This window comes from Papaver somniferum, chromosome 6 (assembly GCF_003573695.1).
Source record: "Papaver somniferum cultivar HN1 chromosome 6, ASM357369v1, whole genome shotgun sequence".
NCBI classification, from domain to species: Eukaryota; Viridiplantae; Streptophyta; class Magnoliopsida; order Ranunculales; family Papaveraceae; genus Papaver; species Papaver somniferum.
The window spans coordinates 40,920,735-40,935,076 of NC_039363.1; the positions used below are offsets into that span (position 1 = coordinate 40,920,735).

The 14,342-nt window shown below is 37.1% G+C and overlaps 2 protein-coding genes across 2 annotated transcripts; one reads left to right on the plus strand and one right to left on the minus strand.

Annotated features, from left to right (window-relative positions):
* Positions 1 to 4,507: 4,507 nt before the first annotated feature.
* LOC113287373 (dolichyl-diphosphooligosaccharide--protein glycosyltransferase subunit DAD1) lies at positions 4,508 to 7,084 on the plus strand. Its single transcript, XM_026536110.1, has 5 exons — positions 4,508 to 5,145; positions 5,227 to 5,274; positions 6,357 to 6,444; positions 6,534 to 6,577; positions 6,685 to 7,084. Exons 1-5 carry the CDS (start codon positions 5,044 to 5,046, stop codon positions 6,766 to 6,768), a joined length of 366 nt encoding a protein of 121 aa, XP_026391895.1. The 5' UTR covers positions 4,508 to 5,043; the 3' UTR covers positions 6,769 to 7,084.
* Positions 7,085 to 8,189: 1,105 nt separating this feature from the next.
* LOC113287374 (40S ribosomal protein S2-3-like) lies at positions 8,190 to 10,491 on the minus strand. The gene is made up of 2 exons (XM_026536111.1): positions 9,712 to 10,491; positions 8,190 to 8,634 (listed from the first exon to the last, which is right to left on the minus strand). The coding sequence occupies exons 1-2, from the start codon at positions 10,390 to 10,392 to the stop codon at positions 8,482 to 8,484; spliced, it is 834 nt and encodes a 277-aa protein (XP_026391896.1). The 5' UTR covers positions 10,393 to 10,491; the 3' UTR covers positions 8,190 to 8,481.
* Positions 10,492 to 14,342: the final 3,851 nt, after the last annotated feature.

The following is a 14,342-nucleotide window of genomic DNA, read 5'->3' on the forward strand; positions in this document are numbered from 1 at the left end:
AAGAAAAGAAAGTTTGTTCCACGTGGACCAACACAGATGCATGCAATGAAGTTAGGTAACACAAATCCAAAATCCAATGTTCCCTTTAACTCTAAAGAACAACCAATTGGTGATCCTTTCGTGCAGATGGCTAGTTGTCTAGGGGTATTAGTTCGGAGAAACATTCCCTTAACATTCAAGGATTGGAGAGTTGTTCCTCATCAGACCAAGGTCAACATATGGAAGATAGTCGAGGTAATTAAAATGATTCTTAACTTTTCAACTCTTTTTATTGGTGATATATAACTCTTTAACTCATAGCAGATTCTAATTAAAATGATTTTACTTTTATTTTCAGCAACGGTTCATTATGTCTGAACATTTCCAAGACTACTATTTTTCCAAAATGGGAGCATATCTCAAAGAAGCTCGATCTAGGAAAGCCGGTTTGGTACTCGAGGCTTTGGATCAGCTACAAGGGGAAGAAAGAGAGAAAAGGCTTGCAAATCTAATACCCACAAGCATGCCTGTCAACGAGTGGGAAACGTTTGTGAAACGTATAGACTCGGCTGAATTTAGAGTAAGTGTTTCTAATATAATGAATGACTATATTTGAAGATTGAAAATTTAAAATGTGTCATTGACTGCTCTATTTCCCTTTGCAGGTGAAAAGACTCAAAATGCAAAAAATCCATGCGAAGCACAACACCCCTCACACGATTAGTAGACAAGGTTATGCCTGACTGGAGGAGCATATGGTATGTTTATTATTTTTAACTTGTATGTGTATCCTTTGCAAATCGTATGTTATCCTTCATTTCCCCTGTATGAAATTACTCTTACGCTAAACCTCGACTATACTGATCATGTATAAAGCATCATTAAGACTACAATTTACTTAACTGAGATTCACATTTTATTTGCAGCAAAAAGTTGAACACAACTGAACATATTGATAGAGCTGATTTATGGAAAGAGAGTCACAAACAGCATGAAGGACGAGACCCAAATCCTTGTGTTCTAGAGGCTTTTGTAAGAAATCTTATGTTCTTTTTTTGAATTTATGTGTGCTTCAATAATGCAAAAATATCTTTTATTTTTGACACTTTTACATAAAAAAATTGAAGAAGCTAAAGCACACCATGGTTTTGATGGTGGATCGTCCGTAACAGAAGATGTGCTTACAAAGGCTCTTGGTGAAGATAAATGGGTAAGACTTAAAGGTATGGGGTTTGGAGTGACACGTAAAAAGATTGTAACCAATACCCACTATAATTTGATCATTAAAGAGTATCAAGAAAGGTGTAAAGCAATGAATGATCGTCTTGTGATGTTAGAGGTGAGAATTTATTTTGTTAATGGTTTGGTTTTTGGTTTTCTTTTTATAGTTGATGAATTCAAACATGATTGGGCCCTTCATACTGTCAAATTTTTTTCTATAGGAAAAGAGATCGAAATATGCCTACCATGAAGTAAACTCTCACAGGGACAGTCTAGTTGCAAGCAAAAACCTGCAGGCTAGCGCTACCATATCTGTTCTCGCTAATGGAAAATCCTCGACTACTCCCACTACCAGTCCTGTCAGCAGATCAAATGAGGTTCTAGTGCCAGAAAAATTTACACCTTGTAGGTTACTAAGTTGGTACAAGGATAGCGAGGTGGTGGCTGATGCTAAAATTAGTGAAACAGATCCACTGCAGGAGATACATGGGATGCCTATTGGTTTCGGATCCTACACTGTGTGTGTGATCACTGCTCTTGTGGATGGTGCTCATGTCTACAAACCGACATCAGAGTTCAAGTTTGTTGGTGATGCTGTCGGAAGTATATCTCATGGTCCAAGGATCGAATTCCTTTCTCATAGAGTGTTCTTCTAATCTTCATAATCTTGGGAAACTTAACTTTTGGTAAAAAACATCTTTATCACTGCCATTTTTTGGATGTGTGTGTTTAACACTAGCAGGTGAACTTGAATGACTGTAATTAAATGTGTTACACTTGCGGGTTTAATGTGAATGTGAATTACTTTCAGCAATTTGATTTCAGCTGTGATTTTTTTTTTCAAAAAAGTTTTATGCACACAACTACTAACTAAGGTTGTAGGTCCACATTCATCTACTGAAAACCTTTGTTGTATTAGAGATTATGACTACACTAGGCTAAGGTTGCGAAAGAAAGTATAAAAATATATAAATAAGGATTGTGCAAATTTTTTTCAACCACTCAAACAGCAGTAGTAATATTAATATTCACATCATCCACAGAAGTTGTGTTATGGGCTTTTACTATACATATCAAAAGTTGTATAAAAATTTTCAACCATTTTAACAGTAGTGGTAATAGAACTATTCACACCATTCAAACAAAATTGTGTTACAGACTTTTACTACACTTACCAAAGATTGTGAAAGATACTGTAACACCCTGTGTTTTTAGCATGGCGCAAAAGATGCGCCATTGCCTGAGATGAAGCGTCATCTCAAGCTTCATGGCGTGTTAAGAGGAATAGTGGCCTAGAGCCAAAATATTGCATCAAATGATGCATTAGGCTAGTTGAGTGGATGGCCTAGAAATAAAGTAGCGCCAAAATGGCGCAATACGCAGGTCATTGGCCTATGGCCAATATCGCACCACATGGGTGCAAGAGGCCAGAGCAGTCTGGCCTTAGAAATGTATAGCTAACATGGATGGACATCGGGTTGGCAGTGAACAACCAACATGGATGGACATCGGTTTGGCAGCGGACAACCAACATGGCTGGACATCAGGCTGGCAGCGGACAGCCAACATGGCTGCACATCGGAGTTTGCATTGGCAATGAGCATCCATCTTGGCCGGTCATTCAGAAATTCATGGAAACGACCATGAATAGTAAAGCAAGCATGTCAATATGATATCCTTTCCATACTTATAGAAATTTCATTAAGACATATATAGGGAGGGGTACTTGGTTGAAGGTGCATATACGGACCATGCACCAAGTGAGACAGCCTTAGAGGTGTACAACCATCACGGCTGGACATTGGAGTGGCCTATGGTCCAAAGATGGAAGTACAGCCATCACGGCCCTTCACAGGACCTGGCTCAAGAAATGTTCAGCCGTCATGGACGGAAGAGTATAAATGATGCTTATGCCTCATTTATAGATATGTAGCCTTACCTATGGAGCGTGTTAAGCATGGGCATCACTATGCCATGCCGCGGACCAAGTATGCATCACTTGGATGCATTTCGACAGAACGGCCTATACGGACTAGGTCATTTTAATTATTGCTTGGTCACGGACACGTGAACAAGTGGGTTTAAGCTTTTGTCCATTCGAGGATGAACTACAGTCTGTGCTTGATCCCTTTGGAGTAGGGAAGGGTACGTAGGCAGCCACAATGAGTTTCAACATTGCAGGTCCAGCACTTTGTCGCTCATATCATCTAATTGGGAGATGATTGCGACATTCTGGCCTCTCATATCATCTGGCTCGGTAACTCGATGCAAGAGATGATTGTGGCCAAACTTGATGAGGCTAGTTGCATTCCATTCCTTGGATGCTCATACTTCTTATCAAGGCGTTCGACATAGGCTAAAAATCCGAGTGTCGTAATTTAGCTCAAGAGGAGTCCATTTTGATGGGAAACGGCCCAAAGATCAAGACATGTTTATCTAAAGATCCACATGGTCACCAGAATTTAGCCAAATTCCATCGTTTAGGGCCTCAAAAGGCCGTTTTTGCCGTTTTAGAAAGGTTTTTGTTTTCTTAATAAACCCTTCGTGGAACAAGGGTAAATTGGAACGGTGTGGAAGCTAAGTTAGATGCATCATGTTCCACGAGCATACTTTCAAGGGCAAATGGACGTGCATTTGCCTAGATTAAGGCCCGGATCGTAGCTTCATCATGGCGCATCGGGGAAGTTACGTCCTGCGGGGCAACGCGCCAAGACGTAATTTTCCGGTCCGTCACAGAAACTCTTGAAGATTATGTTAGAATTTGACAACCTGACTAGGGGGTTGTGATAAAATGTTCTACTATACATAGTGGTTGTTGTGGAAGGATGTCCTACAATTCATGTAAGCATAGTGAAAGAAGGATTAACAACTGTAATAGATGTTGTGTTAGGCTTTCAAAGTAAAATCGAAAGAGAATCACAACTGAACCACGGGGTAGTCCAAACCTGAACCACAACTACGTTCACGACTCTTAGGTCGAAGTCGTAGTAAATCGGGGACCTTCTACAACAATCCACAGAATAGAGTCGTCGTAGGTCTACTACAACACTGGTGGGTGTTGTCAAAGTATGTTTTTCCCAAAGTGACATGACACACCTAAACGGTTGAAGTAATATTAACTCCTAGTTGTGTTTTTTTTATAATAAAATAATTCATTCATTAAACGAAAATTTTACATTTGTCTTCCTCTACTGCAGTAGAGATATAAGTTGGAAACTTCCTTGTTAAATGAAAAGTAGCAGATTGTTCTCTAGCTTGCTTTGCTATGAGCTGCATTATTACATAGTCTAGATATGGACTTGCAAAACCAAAAGTTACTACTATTAAACTTGTATTTGATAAACTGAACTTTATTCTGATTGAACCAATGAACCTGCAACTCATTCCCTGCTATGGAATTCACCACTGATTTGCAATCCAACTCGAAAATTACTTTTGTTGCTCTAAGATCCTCCATCCAATCAACAACTACCTCCAATGCCTTGCATTCAAAGTACTCAGCCCCATAATCTTCTTCCACTTCTTCATTGAAACATATTCCTTGCACTCCTAAACAGTTCCCCGCATAATCATGAAGTATCAGTTGTATGCTTCCTTTTTTTAGTCTGAGAAAGATAAGAACCATCTAGATTAACCTTCACAAACTCTTTATCTGGAGGAAGCCAGAAGAAACTCCTTGCAACTGTGCGTGCAGATGGTCCCGCCGTGTCTGATCTGAAAAATCGATTTTTAGATCTTATCACGAGTTTCCGATTTTATTACATTCCTTTTACACTGGCTGGTCCATACAAAGACAAACTTTTAACTCTTAGTTTGGGGTTTGGGGAGGAGGAGAAGAAGAAGATGGCGAAATCAACGACTGCAGCTAGCAGCACCGCGAAAGATGCTCAAGCACTTTTTCATTCTCTTCGATCATCTTACGTCGCCACACCCACAAATCTTAAGGTCCCTCTCTCAAACACACATTGGAACTAGTGATCTAAGAAAATCTAAAACCTAACGTTTTTGTTTTCTTATTTGTTTCAGATCATAGATCTGTATGTTCTTTTTGCTATTTTCACAGCCCTGATTCAGGTACTGTATCGTAATCCTTCGTTAATCAACTTCTTTCTTCTTCTTTTTTTCCATAGATCTGCACGATTTAACTTATTACCGCTATTCAACATTCGTCTCCTCTCTCCATATGATCCAATTTAGCTCTGTTCGGGGTTTTTGAAACTACGGGTTTGATCAATTTTTTGTAGGTAATTATGGACTTGCTAAAATGTTCTCAGTTATGGATATGTGATGTTGTCTAAATGATTTTTATCCTATATGAATACGTAGACATTCGGTTGAAGACTATAATTGATTTAGGTCTTGTGAAATTAGGGCGTTTAGGAAGTTACACCAAGAAAGGTATATGGAATACAATTTTGAAATGTTAATCATCTTGATGATTTAGATACTTTGTTTTCCAGGAAACATGCGTCACAAGAAGTAACTGCCTCCATGTTAGAGTGCTCCTGTGATAGGTACCAGTTTATTGGCCTGGCAGCAGGCAAACAGAATACATGATTTACATATTAACCTCTTTATCACTTATTAAAGATAAGTTCCAAGCATTCGCTTTCATGTTGCTCTCTCAGACTAGTTTTAAAGCATAATGCCACAAATCTTTCAAGTAAGGTGCTCAAATTTAATTTAGACACCATTTTAGAGTTAGATCTCTGTATTGATGGTAGTAACGGTATGTGGATGATAAAAATTACGCGTTCGCTTCGGTTTCTGGTCTTAACTTGCTTGCATATCGGACAGCATTATACTTGAAATCATCTCTTATGTTTACTCTTTCGTTACAATATTTGTGCATTGCACCTGCAAACATCTCTTAGTAGCCACTGACTGTCTTTTTTATTTATCCACACCATATTTGTACTCTTCATTTTGTTACAATCCTCCATAGAAGGTAGAGACTTTTGCAGCCCAACTCCATACTCTAAATGTTTCATTTTTCATTATTTCTCACGTGTTTCTGACTTTTGTGAACCAAGAATGAGTTAGTTCGAGATCTATTGGCTAAAAACAGTCATACACCAATCTGTTAATTGTTTATGTTATTAGGATTCTTTTATCTCTGGTCTTAACCTTTTAAGATCTGTTTTGCTGGTGCATAGATTTGTTATATGGCAATTGTCGGATCGTTCCCATTCAACTCTTTCCTCTCGGGAGTACTTTCTTGTGTTGGCACAGCAGTTCTAGCAGGTAATGATTTCGGTTTTCATCTGTTATATGCAGAATACTCTTTTAAACTATTATAGGTGGTAAGAGGGGTTTGTTCTCATTTCCTGCAGTTTGTCTCCGTATCCAAGTTAACAAAGAAAACAAGGAATTTAAGGTAATAAATATCGATTTATGGGTACCTTCACTCGTTATGGTATCTGACAGTTAGCTTGAAACTTATTGAGAGGGTGATGGTTGACATTACAGCTTCAACTTTTGCAGGATTTAGCCCCGGAGCGTGCCTTTGCTGATTTTGTACTGTGCAATCTGGTTCTCCATTTGGTGATCATGAATTTCCTTGGATAGGCAGTTAGGTTATCAGGTCTATCAGGATATGAGCCAGTAGTTTATTGACAGAATCGGTTTTGATAATATTTTGTAGATGGATATAGATGGGTTCACCATTTCCGACATTTTTCTTAGTATTTAAAGTTTCTTTCATATCTAGCGTTCCATGTAGACAATTCGAGTTTTCCTTTTCCAGTTATTTCAGTGATTCCTTCGGTAATTGTGCCAGATGGACGCAATAATCATGGTCATCTTAAGAGTGACTAACATGCTATACTTGTTTAGTAAAGGAGATGAGATGAAATGCTACTTGCATTGTCTTTTTAACCTGCAATTTTATCATGCTGTATAACTCAGGTTTCTCAAGCTTGTTTCTCTTTTTCTTGCTTAGCGGCTATTCGATATTTCGTTGCCTACCACCTGAGTTTCAATAATATTTTATATCATTCTCAGTTTATGTGTAAGACACCTAGGCACCCCATTCTGTTTGTGAAATTCTTTTTTCCACCAATCTCTTGGAGTTCAACCAGAGATGTAGAGCAAAGGTGTGCAACTCAGGTGCCTTGCTTGCCCAAAATCCCCACTAGAGCATAGTTTAGTAAGCCCAGAAAAAGGAATAAAAGGATTTTGCACCCCCTATTAAAAGCCAAAGTGAAGTAAACTTGTTTCAAAGTTTTCCATTTGCATACAACAAATACAAAAGAAGAAAAAACTTGCCGATTTCAGTGTACAGCCATAAAACTTTGATAGTTGATAAACTCGAATTGCATGAAGGCATGAACTCAACAAGGAACATACTTACATGGATATCAAACTGGTTAATTTGATACGGTCATAGAGATTTCTGCAGTCATCGATCATTCTGTGGTGAGCTTCGATTTTTTGGCACCCCCTCTCTTACATTTCTAGCTCCGCCCCTGAGTTTAACAGTAACGAATTCCATCAGATGCATGGGTTTCTAGTAGTTGTCACATTATGAAAACCCTTCCAAACAAAGTTCTTGATCTTTTCAACTCCCATAACATGCTATTCTAAGTGGATTGATAATCGATTCCGGAGGTTCAGTGCCCATGTTTTTCATACAGGAGCGTGATAGCTTCTTTGTATGACCCATGTTGCATGTAAAAGTGTTAAGCATTACACTCCAACAAACATCGTATCTTTTACTACTACGTTTTATGTACACATGATAAGCTCCAACACATGAGGGAAGATGCACGCCCTCATAACTGAGGGAATGCTCATGCTCATCAATTTTGAATATTTTTGTGCCTCCCTTTCATAACAATTTTGGTGTTCAAGGTTCAGTATTTCTTAAATTGCAGCAAATCGCAGGAAGAAAACTGAAATAGTACTGAATCGAAGATCAAATCAATGGAAACTCAAAAGAAGTAAACTTTGTAAAGCCTAAACTTTGCTTACGACTGTAAATACCAAACTAAAAACAAATACCACAGCACAAAATTCTATTTCCAATGACAATTCTCGTACTCAACTGTAAATTCCAATTAGCCATTTAACCATTCAAATTTTCAACCATTAATATGTTCAAAACTCTAGATTCATAAACTAATCTAGAAAGATGGCTCAACAGGACTCCATATAAAAATAAAGAAATATCATATTCCAAAACTACATCCAACCCAGTTCAAGATTGACTGGCTTTAGTTCCAAAACCATATGTCCAGCAAATAAGCTAAATACTATCCTGAAATCACTCTTCTTACTAGATTAAGCATCAACGGGCTCATCAAGAATAATAGCCTTGGTAGGTTTCCCCAATAGATCAGTGTACTCCTGGAAAGGTGATTTGGTGAAGCGAGTTTCCTTCCAAAAATCGGGTGTCAAGAACCCGTAGGTTTTTTGGAGACAATCAAATGTAGCCTGCAGATGCAAAACATATAGCCATTAACTGTATGTTGACGTAATAAATCTCAAATTAGAATGAACATTACAGGACAATGCACGGATTAAATGATTCTTGAAAACATACAGCAAATATACAATGCTTAAACGCAAACTTTGCAACTTCCAAACGAAATTCATCATGGCAGGACAACAGTGACTCAAAAAAAACCGGGACAACAGTCCTTCAAATATACCATCAATTTTTAACATGTAAAGGAATTACACATACTCTTAATTCAAAGAATTAAAACCAAGTAAACTAAAAGGATTCAGCTTAAGAAAATGATTCCTATATTGACACTCATAAGAGAATTCAAAGTATGACACGTGAAGATTTACATTTTCATAACCACATAACAGCTAAAAACACCAAAAAAATAATTCATGATTCTTAATAGAAGCTCTCTTATGTTCCTCCTATCCCTGTGACATACAATTGCTTAGAATAGTGTATATTGGCTCAATTGGGCAAGTAATCATTGAACAACCAAATGAAAGGGTGTTCAGGTTTAATGATTAATATCAAAAACAATCCTGCTTAGGAAAACTCTCATAGATACGAGAAAATATCTGAAGCTTGACACGAGAAAAGAGAATAAATTCTGATCACAGAAAAAGAAATGTAATATTAATATCTTCATCCTATCGATTATAAACCAATGATAATGGCGTATATAATCCGCACAAAGCATGTAATCAGACAAAAATCCTCAAGAAGCACATAAATGCAAGTGTCTACATGGGTCACCCTCAATACATCTAATATGTTGCCTGCTTTGCATTCTAATAAAAGAAGTGCAAAACACACTAAAAGAAATGTCATTCAGATTACTACACCATATGATAAGCTATCATCATATTCAGAATGCAAGCAACATCAATAAATTTTAACAACGAATGAGTAAGTCTAAGAAAATAACTAATTAATTGACACTCATAGTCTTGATTGCTTTAATTTCAAAAAAAAAACTACTAAGAAAATCAAAAATTTATCAAAGAACCACTCAATCAGATGAGTATGCAAATAACAAACAGAAAAAGAGAGAAGCAAACCTTTACGAAGTTTCCAAGGGTTTTGGTGGATCCACGAGAAGAAGTGAAAACATCATCAATTCCAGCAAACTGCAAAACCTTCTTAGGAACCCTAGCAGCAACAATACCAGCACCACGAGGAGCAGGAACCATACGAACGGTAACAGAACCACATTTACCAGTAACCTTACAAGGAACGGTATGTGGTTTGCCAATTTTATTACCCCAATAACCTCTTCTAACAGGAACCACAGATAACTTAGCAAGAATAATACCCCCACGAATCGCAGTAGCTACTTCTTTACTACATTTCACACCCAAACCAACATGACCATTACCATCACCAACAACAACAAAAGCTTTAAACCTAGTCCTTTGACCAGCTCTAGTTTGTTTCTGCACAGGCATAATTTTCATTACTTCATCTTTTAATACTGGCCCTAATAGTTGATCAACAATCTGATATTCCTTAACTGCTAATGAATGAAGATAGATCTGTTCAAGGCTTCTAATCTGTCCTTCCTTCACGAGACGACCTAGTTTAGTTACTGGTACCCATTTCTCTTCTTCCTCCCGTCGTCCACCTCTTCTTCCACCTCGACGATCCCCTCTTCCCCTATCACCTCTACCTCTATCTCCACGGCCACCAAACCCCCTACCGAATCCACCTCTTTCTCCAGCAGCACCACCACGCTCTGCCATGATTGGAAGCTGTTAGACCTTTCTTTTGTTAGATCTTTCTTTCTCTCTGGTTTTTTGCGGGAGTTTCAGGGATGAAGTTTAGGAAGGGACGGAAAATTTTATACCAGTGTTTATATACGGAAACCCTAGGTTAATCAAAATGACGATATAGGGTTTTCTTCCCGTCCCGTACTTTGACGGGTATTTTGGGGATTTACATTTTCTCTTTTAGGGGGATTAGGTTTAAGGATTAATATGGGCCGGTCAACCATAGAAAAGGTCCACCAAATTATACCGTGGGTTAAATTCTACGATCCGTAAACAAAGGGGTAGGCTCCCAAGTCCCAAGTAGTTCTAGGGGTGAGCATTTCCCACGTAATCCGTGAGTTTAATTGGGACCAACCGTATTTTTGCGGATAGATTTTCGGATTGTTCGCTAATGGGTTGGATGCGGATGAGAATTTTGAAATCCAACGGATTACGGATTGGGCCCGGATGCAATGTTGAAAATCCGTTGGACATCCGTACCCGTTAAATTAAGGGCATTTATATAGTTTTTAGAAAATACATACTAGTTTAGAAATTCTTGGAGTGTTGTCCATGACACTTTTATCTTTGTACACATATATAAAATGTGTAGGTTTTATAAGAAGTCATCTATGTTTATTTTATTTCTTCATCATAAATTTTAACTAAAAAATCCATTGGATTATCAGTACCCAATCCGTTCATCCGTGCATCCACTGGATGCAAATCCGTTGGATGTGAGTTGGATGCGAATACCAAATTTAAAATCCGTAATGAATTGGATTGGATGCTGATGAGGTAAAAACCGGACCATGCTCACCCCTAGTCCCAACCCTCCCAACAAGGATTAGCAAGGGGTGGCGTATTCAGGGTTCCCTTTGTTTCACTTGGTATAAACCGTGGGATTTAACCCATGGTGTACCTAGAATTGCTCCATCAAAATTCTCTGATCAGACTAATACAGGTGGATAGTTGATCAATCTTTTTTAATATTTTTGATATAGCAAAAGAATAACCAGATAATAACTCAACACACCGACGAGAGATAAAAGAAAACCAATGATGGTGGGAATTGTTTTTCAAAGAGAACTTGGCGAGAGTATGAGCAACTTAACTTTATATAGTAGAACCCCTATAATTTAATCCTCGATAAATTAATAAAATTTGCCGGTTCCGAGTCGTGACTAACGTAATAAATTAATAATTCCCTAAATTTATAAAATAATATTTTTTTTAGCTTTCTATAGGTCCTTTCGGTTATATGAATTAATAACTCTCCAGTTTATAAAATTTAATTTTACATTTATGTTAATTTGGTAAAGAATGATTCAATTGTGACTTGGTTTAATTGATGTCACATTGAATTTCATCTTGGATTTTTCTTAACATTAGAGGAGTTTTTGGTGTTGTCGTTTCCCGATGCAATAAAAACCTATTTAATATCTTTGCAGCTTTGATAGCTTCTTTACGGGAAGGTGGCTCTGTAACTGCACTTTCATCTTCGATTTCCACATCATCACTTTCGTCTTTTTCCATGATACTCTCAATTATTTCTTCGTGGATCAACAAATCTGAAATAATATCCTTTTGAGGACAACTTAAAAGAAATTCAACATCCATTCCACTGTGATAATTCAATCCATTGATTAAATTTTGCAACTCTCTAGTTCCTTTATGATCTAATGCTTCACTTGGATTCTTTGACACGGTGTCATCCATTGAACGAATCTTACAATGACGAAAAAAATTTGCAATGAATAAGGTGTATTAGTTCATTTTGTTGATTTTTTTTTAGAATTAAACAATATTTTGATAAAATAATTAATATATAATTTAATAATTATTAATTTATGTGATTATTTAATATCGCGATAAATTGATAAATTTTGCTGGTCCCGATGCTATTATTTTATAGACGTTATACTGAATGCAAGAAAACTCAATAGAGTTAAGCTTGGTTGCAAGATTCCCGATGTCTTGTATTGATTCCATTGATGCACCAGGAACATTCATCCTGACTTGATTAAGAATATTCACCATTAATTGATTGTCATATTCAATTATGCGGTTAAAGAAACCTTACTCCAGACCTGCTTGCCAGTATTGAAAAGACTGCATTCCACAACCCATGAACTTTCCTCTATGGTCTATAGTCATTAAGGCTGCAGCCAAAACACCAAGCTATGTTGCTCCATCATAATTGGTTTTAATCACATTACAAGTGAGAGATTTTGGAACTCGATTACTCTCCACCTGACTATTATTCAGGTTCCCATCAAGGCATCATCATAAGTAGGATAAAAGTAGGTCTGAAAAAGAGTGTTTGCTTAACTAAGACCATACCAAGTTGTAAGAGTGTTGCGTGTTTGAACCCACTGACGTTGTGATGTGATTTTAGAAGTGGTAAATAAAGTGTCGTTCACTCAGACTTGTAAAGATTGATTTTATACCTAATTGTAATTCAAACTAGCAAATATGTAATGGATGATACTAATATTAAGAGAAACTGGGACTAAGGATTCCACCATTAATCAAAATCAAGTGATGCATATGATGATTCTTAACAACTATACCTCTCTTTTATGGACTCCATTTCTTTGCCAAAAGTTAGATTTCTAAAATATTAATTGTAAATAATAAGCACTAGATTAGTGCTCGTGTTACCACTGGGCAATCTTTTTTCTTTTAACCGTTTTTTCTGATTTGGTGTGCGCGGGGCTTCACCTCGCCCCGTGGCGATGCATTTTTTCCTTTTATTTTCGCAAAGAATATGTGTGAAATATGTGAGTTTTTTTCTCCCCTATGTATTATTTTGGAAAAATGAATCCTAATATGGTAGGTACTCGACTTCCGAATTGAATATGGACTTCCATAGAATTCCAAACACGGTAAGTTAAGTTTTCCTTTTGAGTTTGTAATTTTTAAACCAATCGTACATTGCCAAGTGTCCTTACCAGAACTGTGAAGCCCCGACCTAATCACCTGCTTAGCTAATAAGATTACAACCTAATTGAAGCATCAAACCTATATTATCGATCTTAAGAAACTCAGTTACATAAGCTAATTCCAAAAACAGACCCATACACTCTGATATTGTATAAATGAAGAACTCTCTTAGGATATGAATATATTAATGTGTTGTTTTACAGAATAAATAAAGAATAAACATATATAAAAGATTCATAATAACTCTAACATCGCAAAAATCTTTAAGCTACGATAACAGATATCTTCCCGCGCACCATTTCTTCTGATTACTGAAACTAAAGTGGGAACGAGTGAGCACATCATCCCAAAGGGGTGCCCAATGGAAAAAAATAACCTAGAAGTAATCACCAACATGTTTTACAATTCTAAAAGATAATGAAATTAAAACGTCATATAATAAGAAAACAAATAACACCTTTTACACGCAACACGAAACAGAAGATTACTTCAACTCTTTTCCCCAGATATTGCGTCCATCGTGGAAATATCCATGAAAGATCTACCACCAGATGGATCTACGAGAATAGAGTTAAACAACCTAAACATATGTTATCCTAACCTCGTCTCACTCAATGGAGAAGAAGATGCTAGAAATAACTCCAGTCTCAAATGATAGCATGAATCCAGGTACCGTAAGATATTATTGTGGAATGCGTACACTGTTATGTGCATATTTGTGTGTGTGTGATGTGTACTACCGGATAAGCAAGAGTAGTTATATTGTAGTTAAGGAAATGGGCAGTTATGTAAGTAATTTGTTATAGGATGTTGTATATATATGTGTGATGTAATAATAAAGGATTATGAATGAAATTATGAAAGTCTGAGAGTTTTTCTCTGATTAGGAGTTTGATTACACTCGAAGTAATCTTTGGGAGGTCTGGTGTCCCTCTAATGATGTCGGAGGTATTGGTGTACCTCTGATGAGACCACAACAGTCGGTTCTTTGTCATAAT

Coding starts and splice junctions, on each gene's coding strand:
- LOC113287373 (XM_026536110.1), top strand. CDS start 5,044: ATGGCGAAATCAACGACTGCAGCTAGCAGCACCGCGAAAGATGCTCAA. Junction 5,146..5,226: donor CCACACCCACAAATCTTAAG/GTCCCTCTCTCA, acceptor TATTTGTTTCAG/ATCATAGATCTGTATGTTCT. Junction 6,445..6,533: donor TGGCACAGCAGTTCTAGCAG/GTAATGATTTCG, acceptor CATTTCCTGCAG/TTTGTCTCCGTATCCAAGTT.
- LOC113287374 (XM_026536111.1), bottom strand. CDS start 10,392: ATGGCAGAGCGTGGTGGTGCTGCTGGAGAAAGAGGTGGATTCGGTAGG. Junction 8,635..9,711: donor CCCTTGGAAACTTCGTAAAG/GTTTGCTTCTCT, acceptor TTGCATCTGCAG/GCTACATTTGATTGTCTCCA.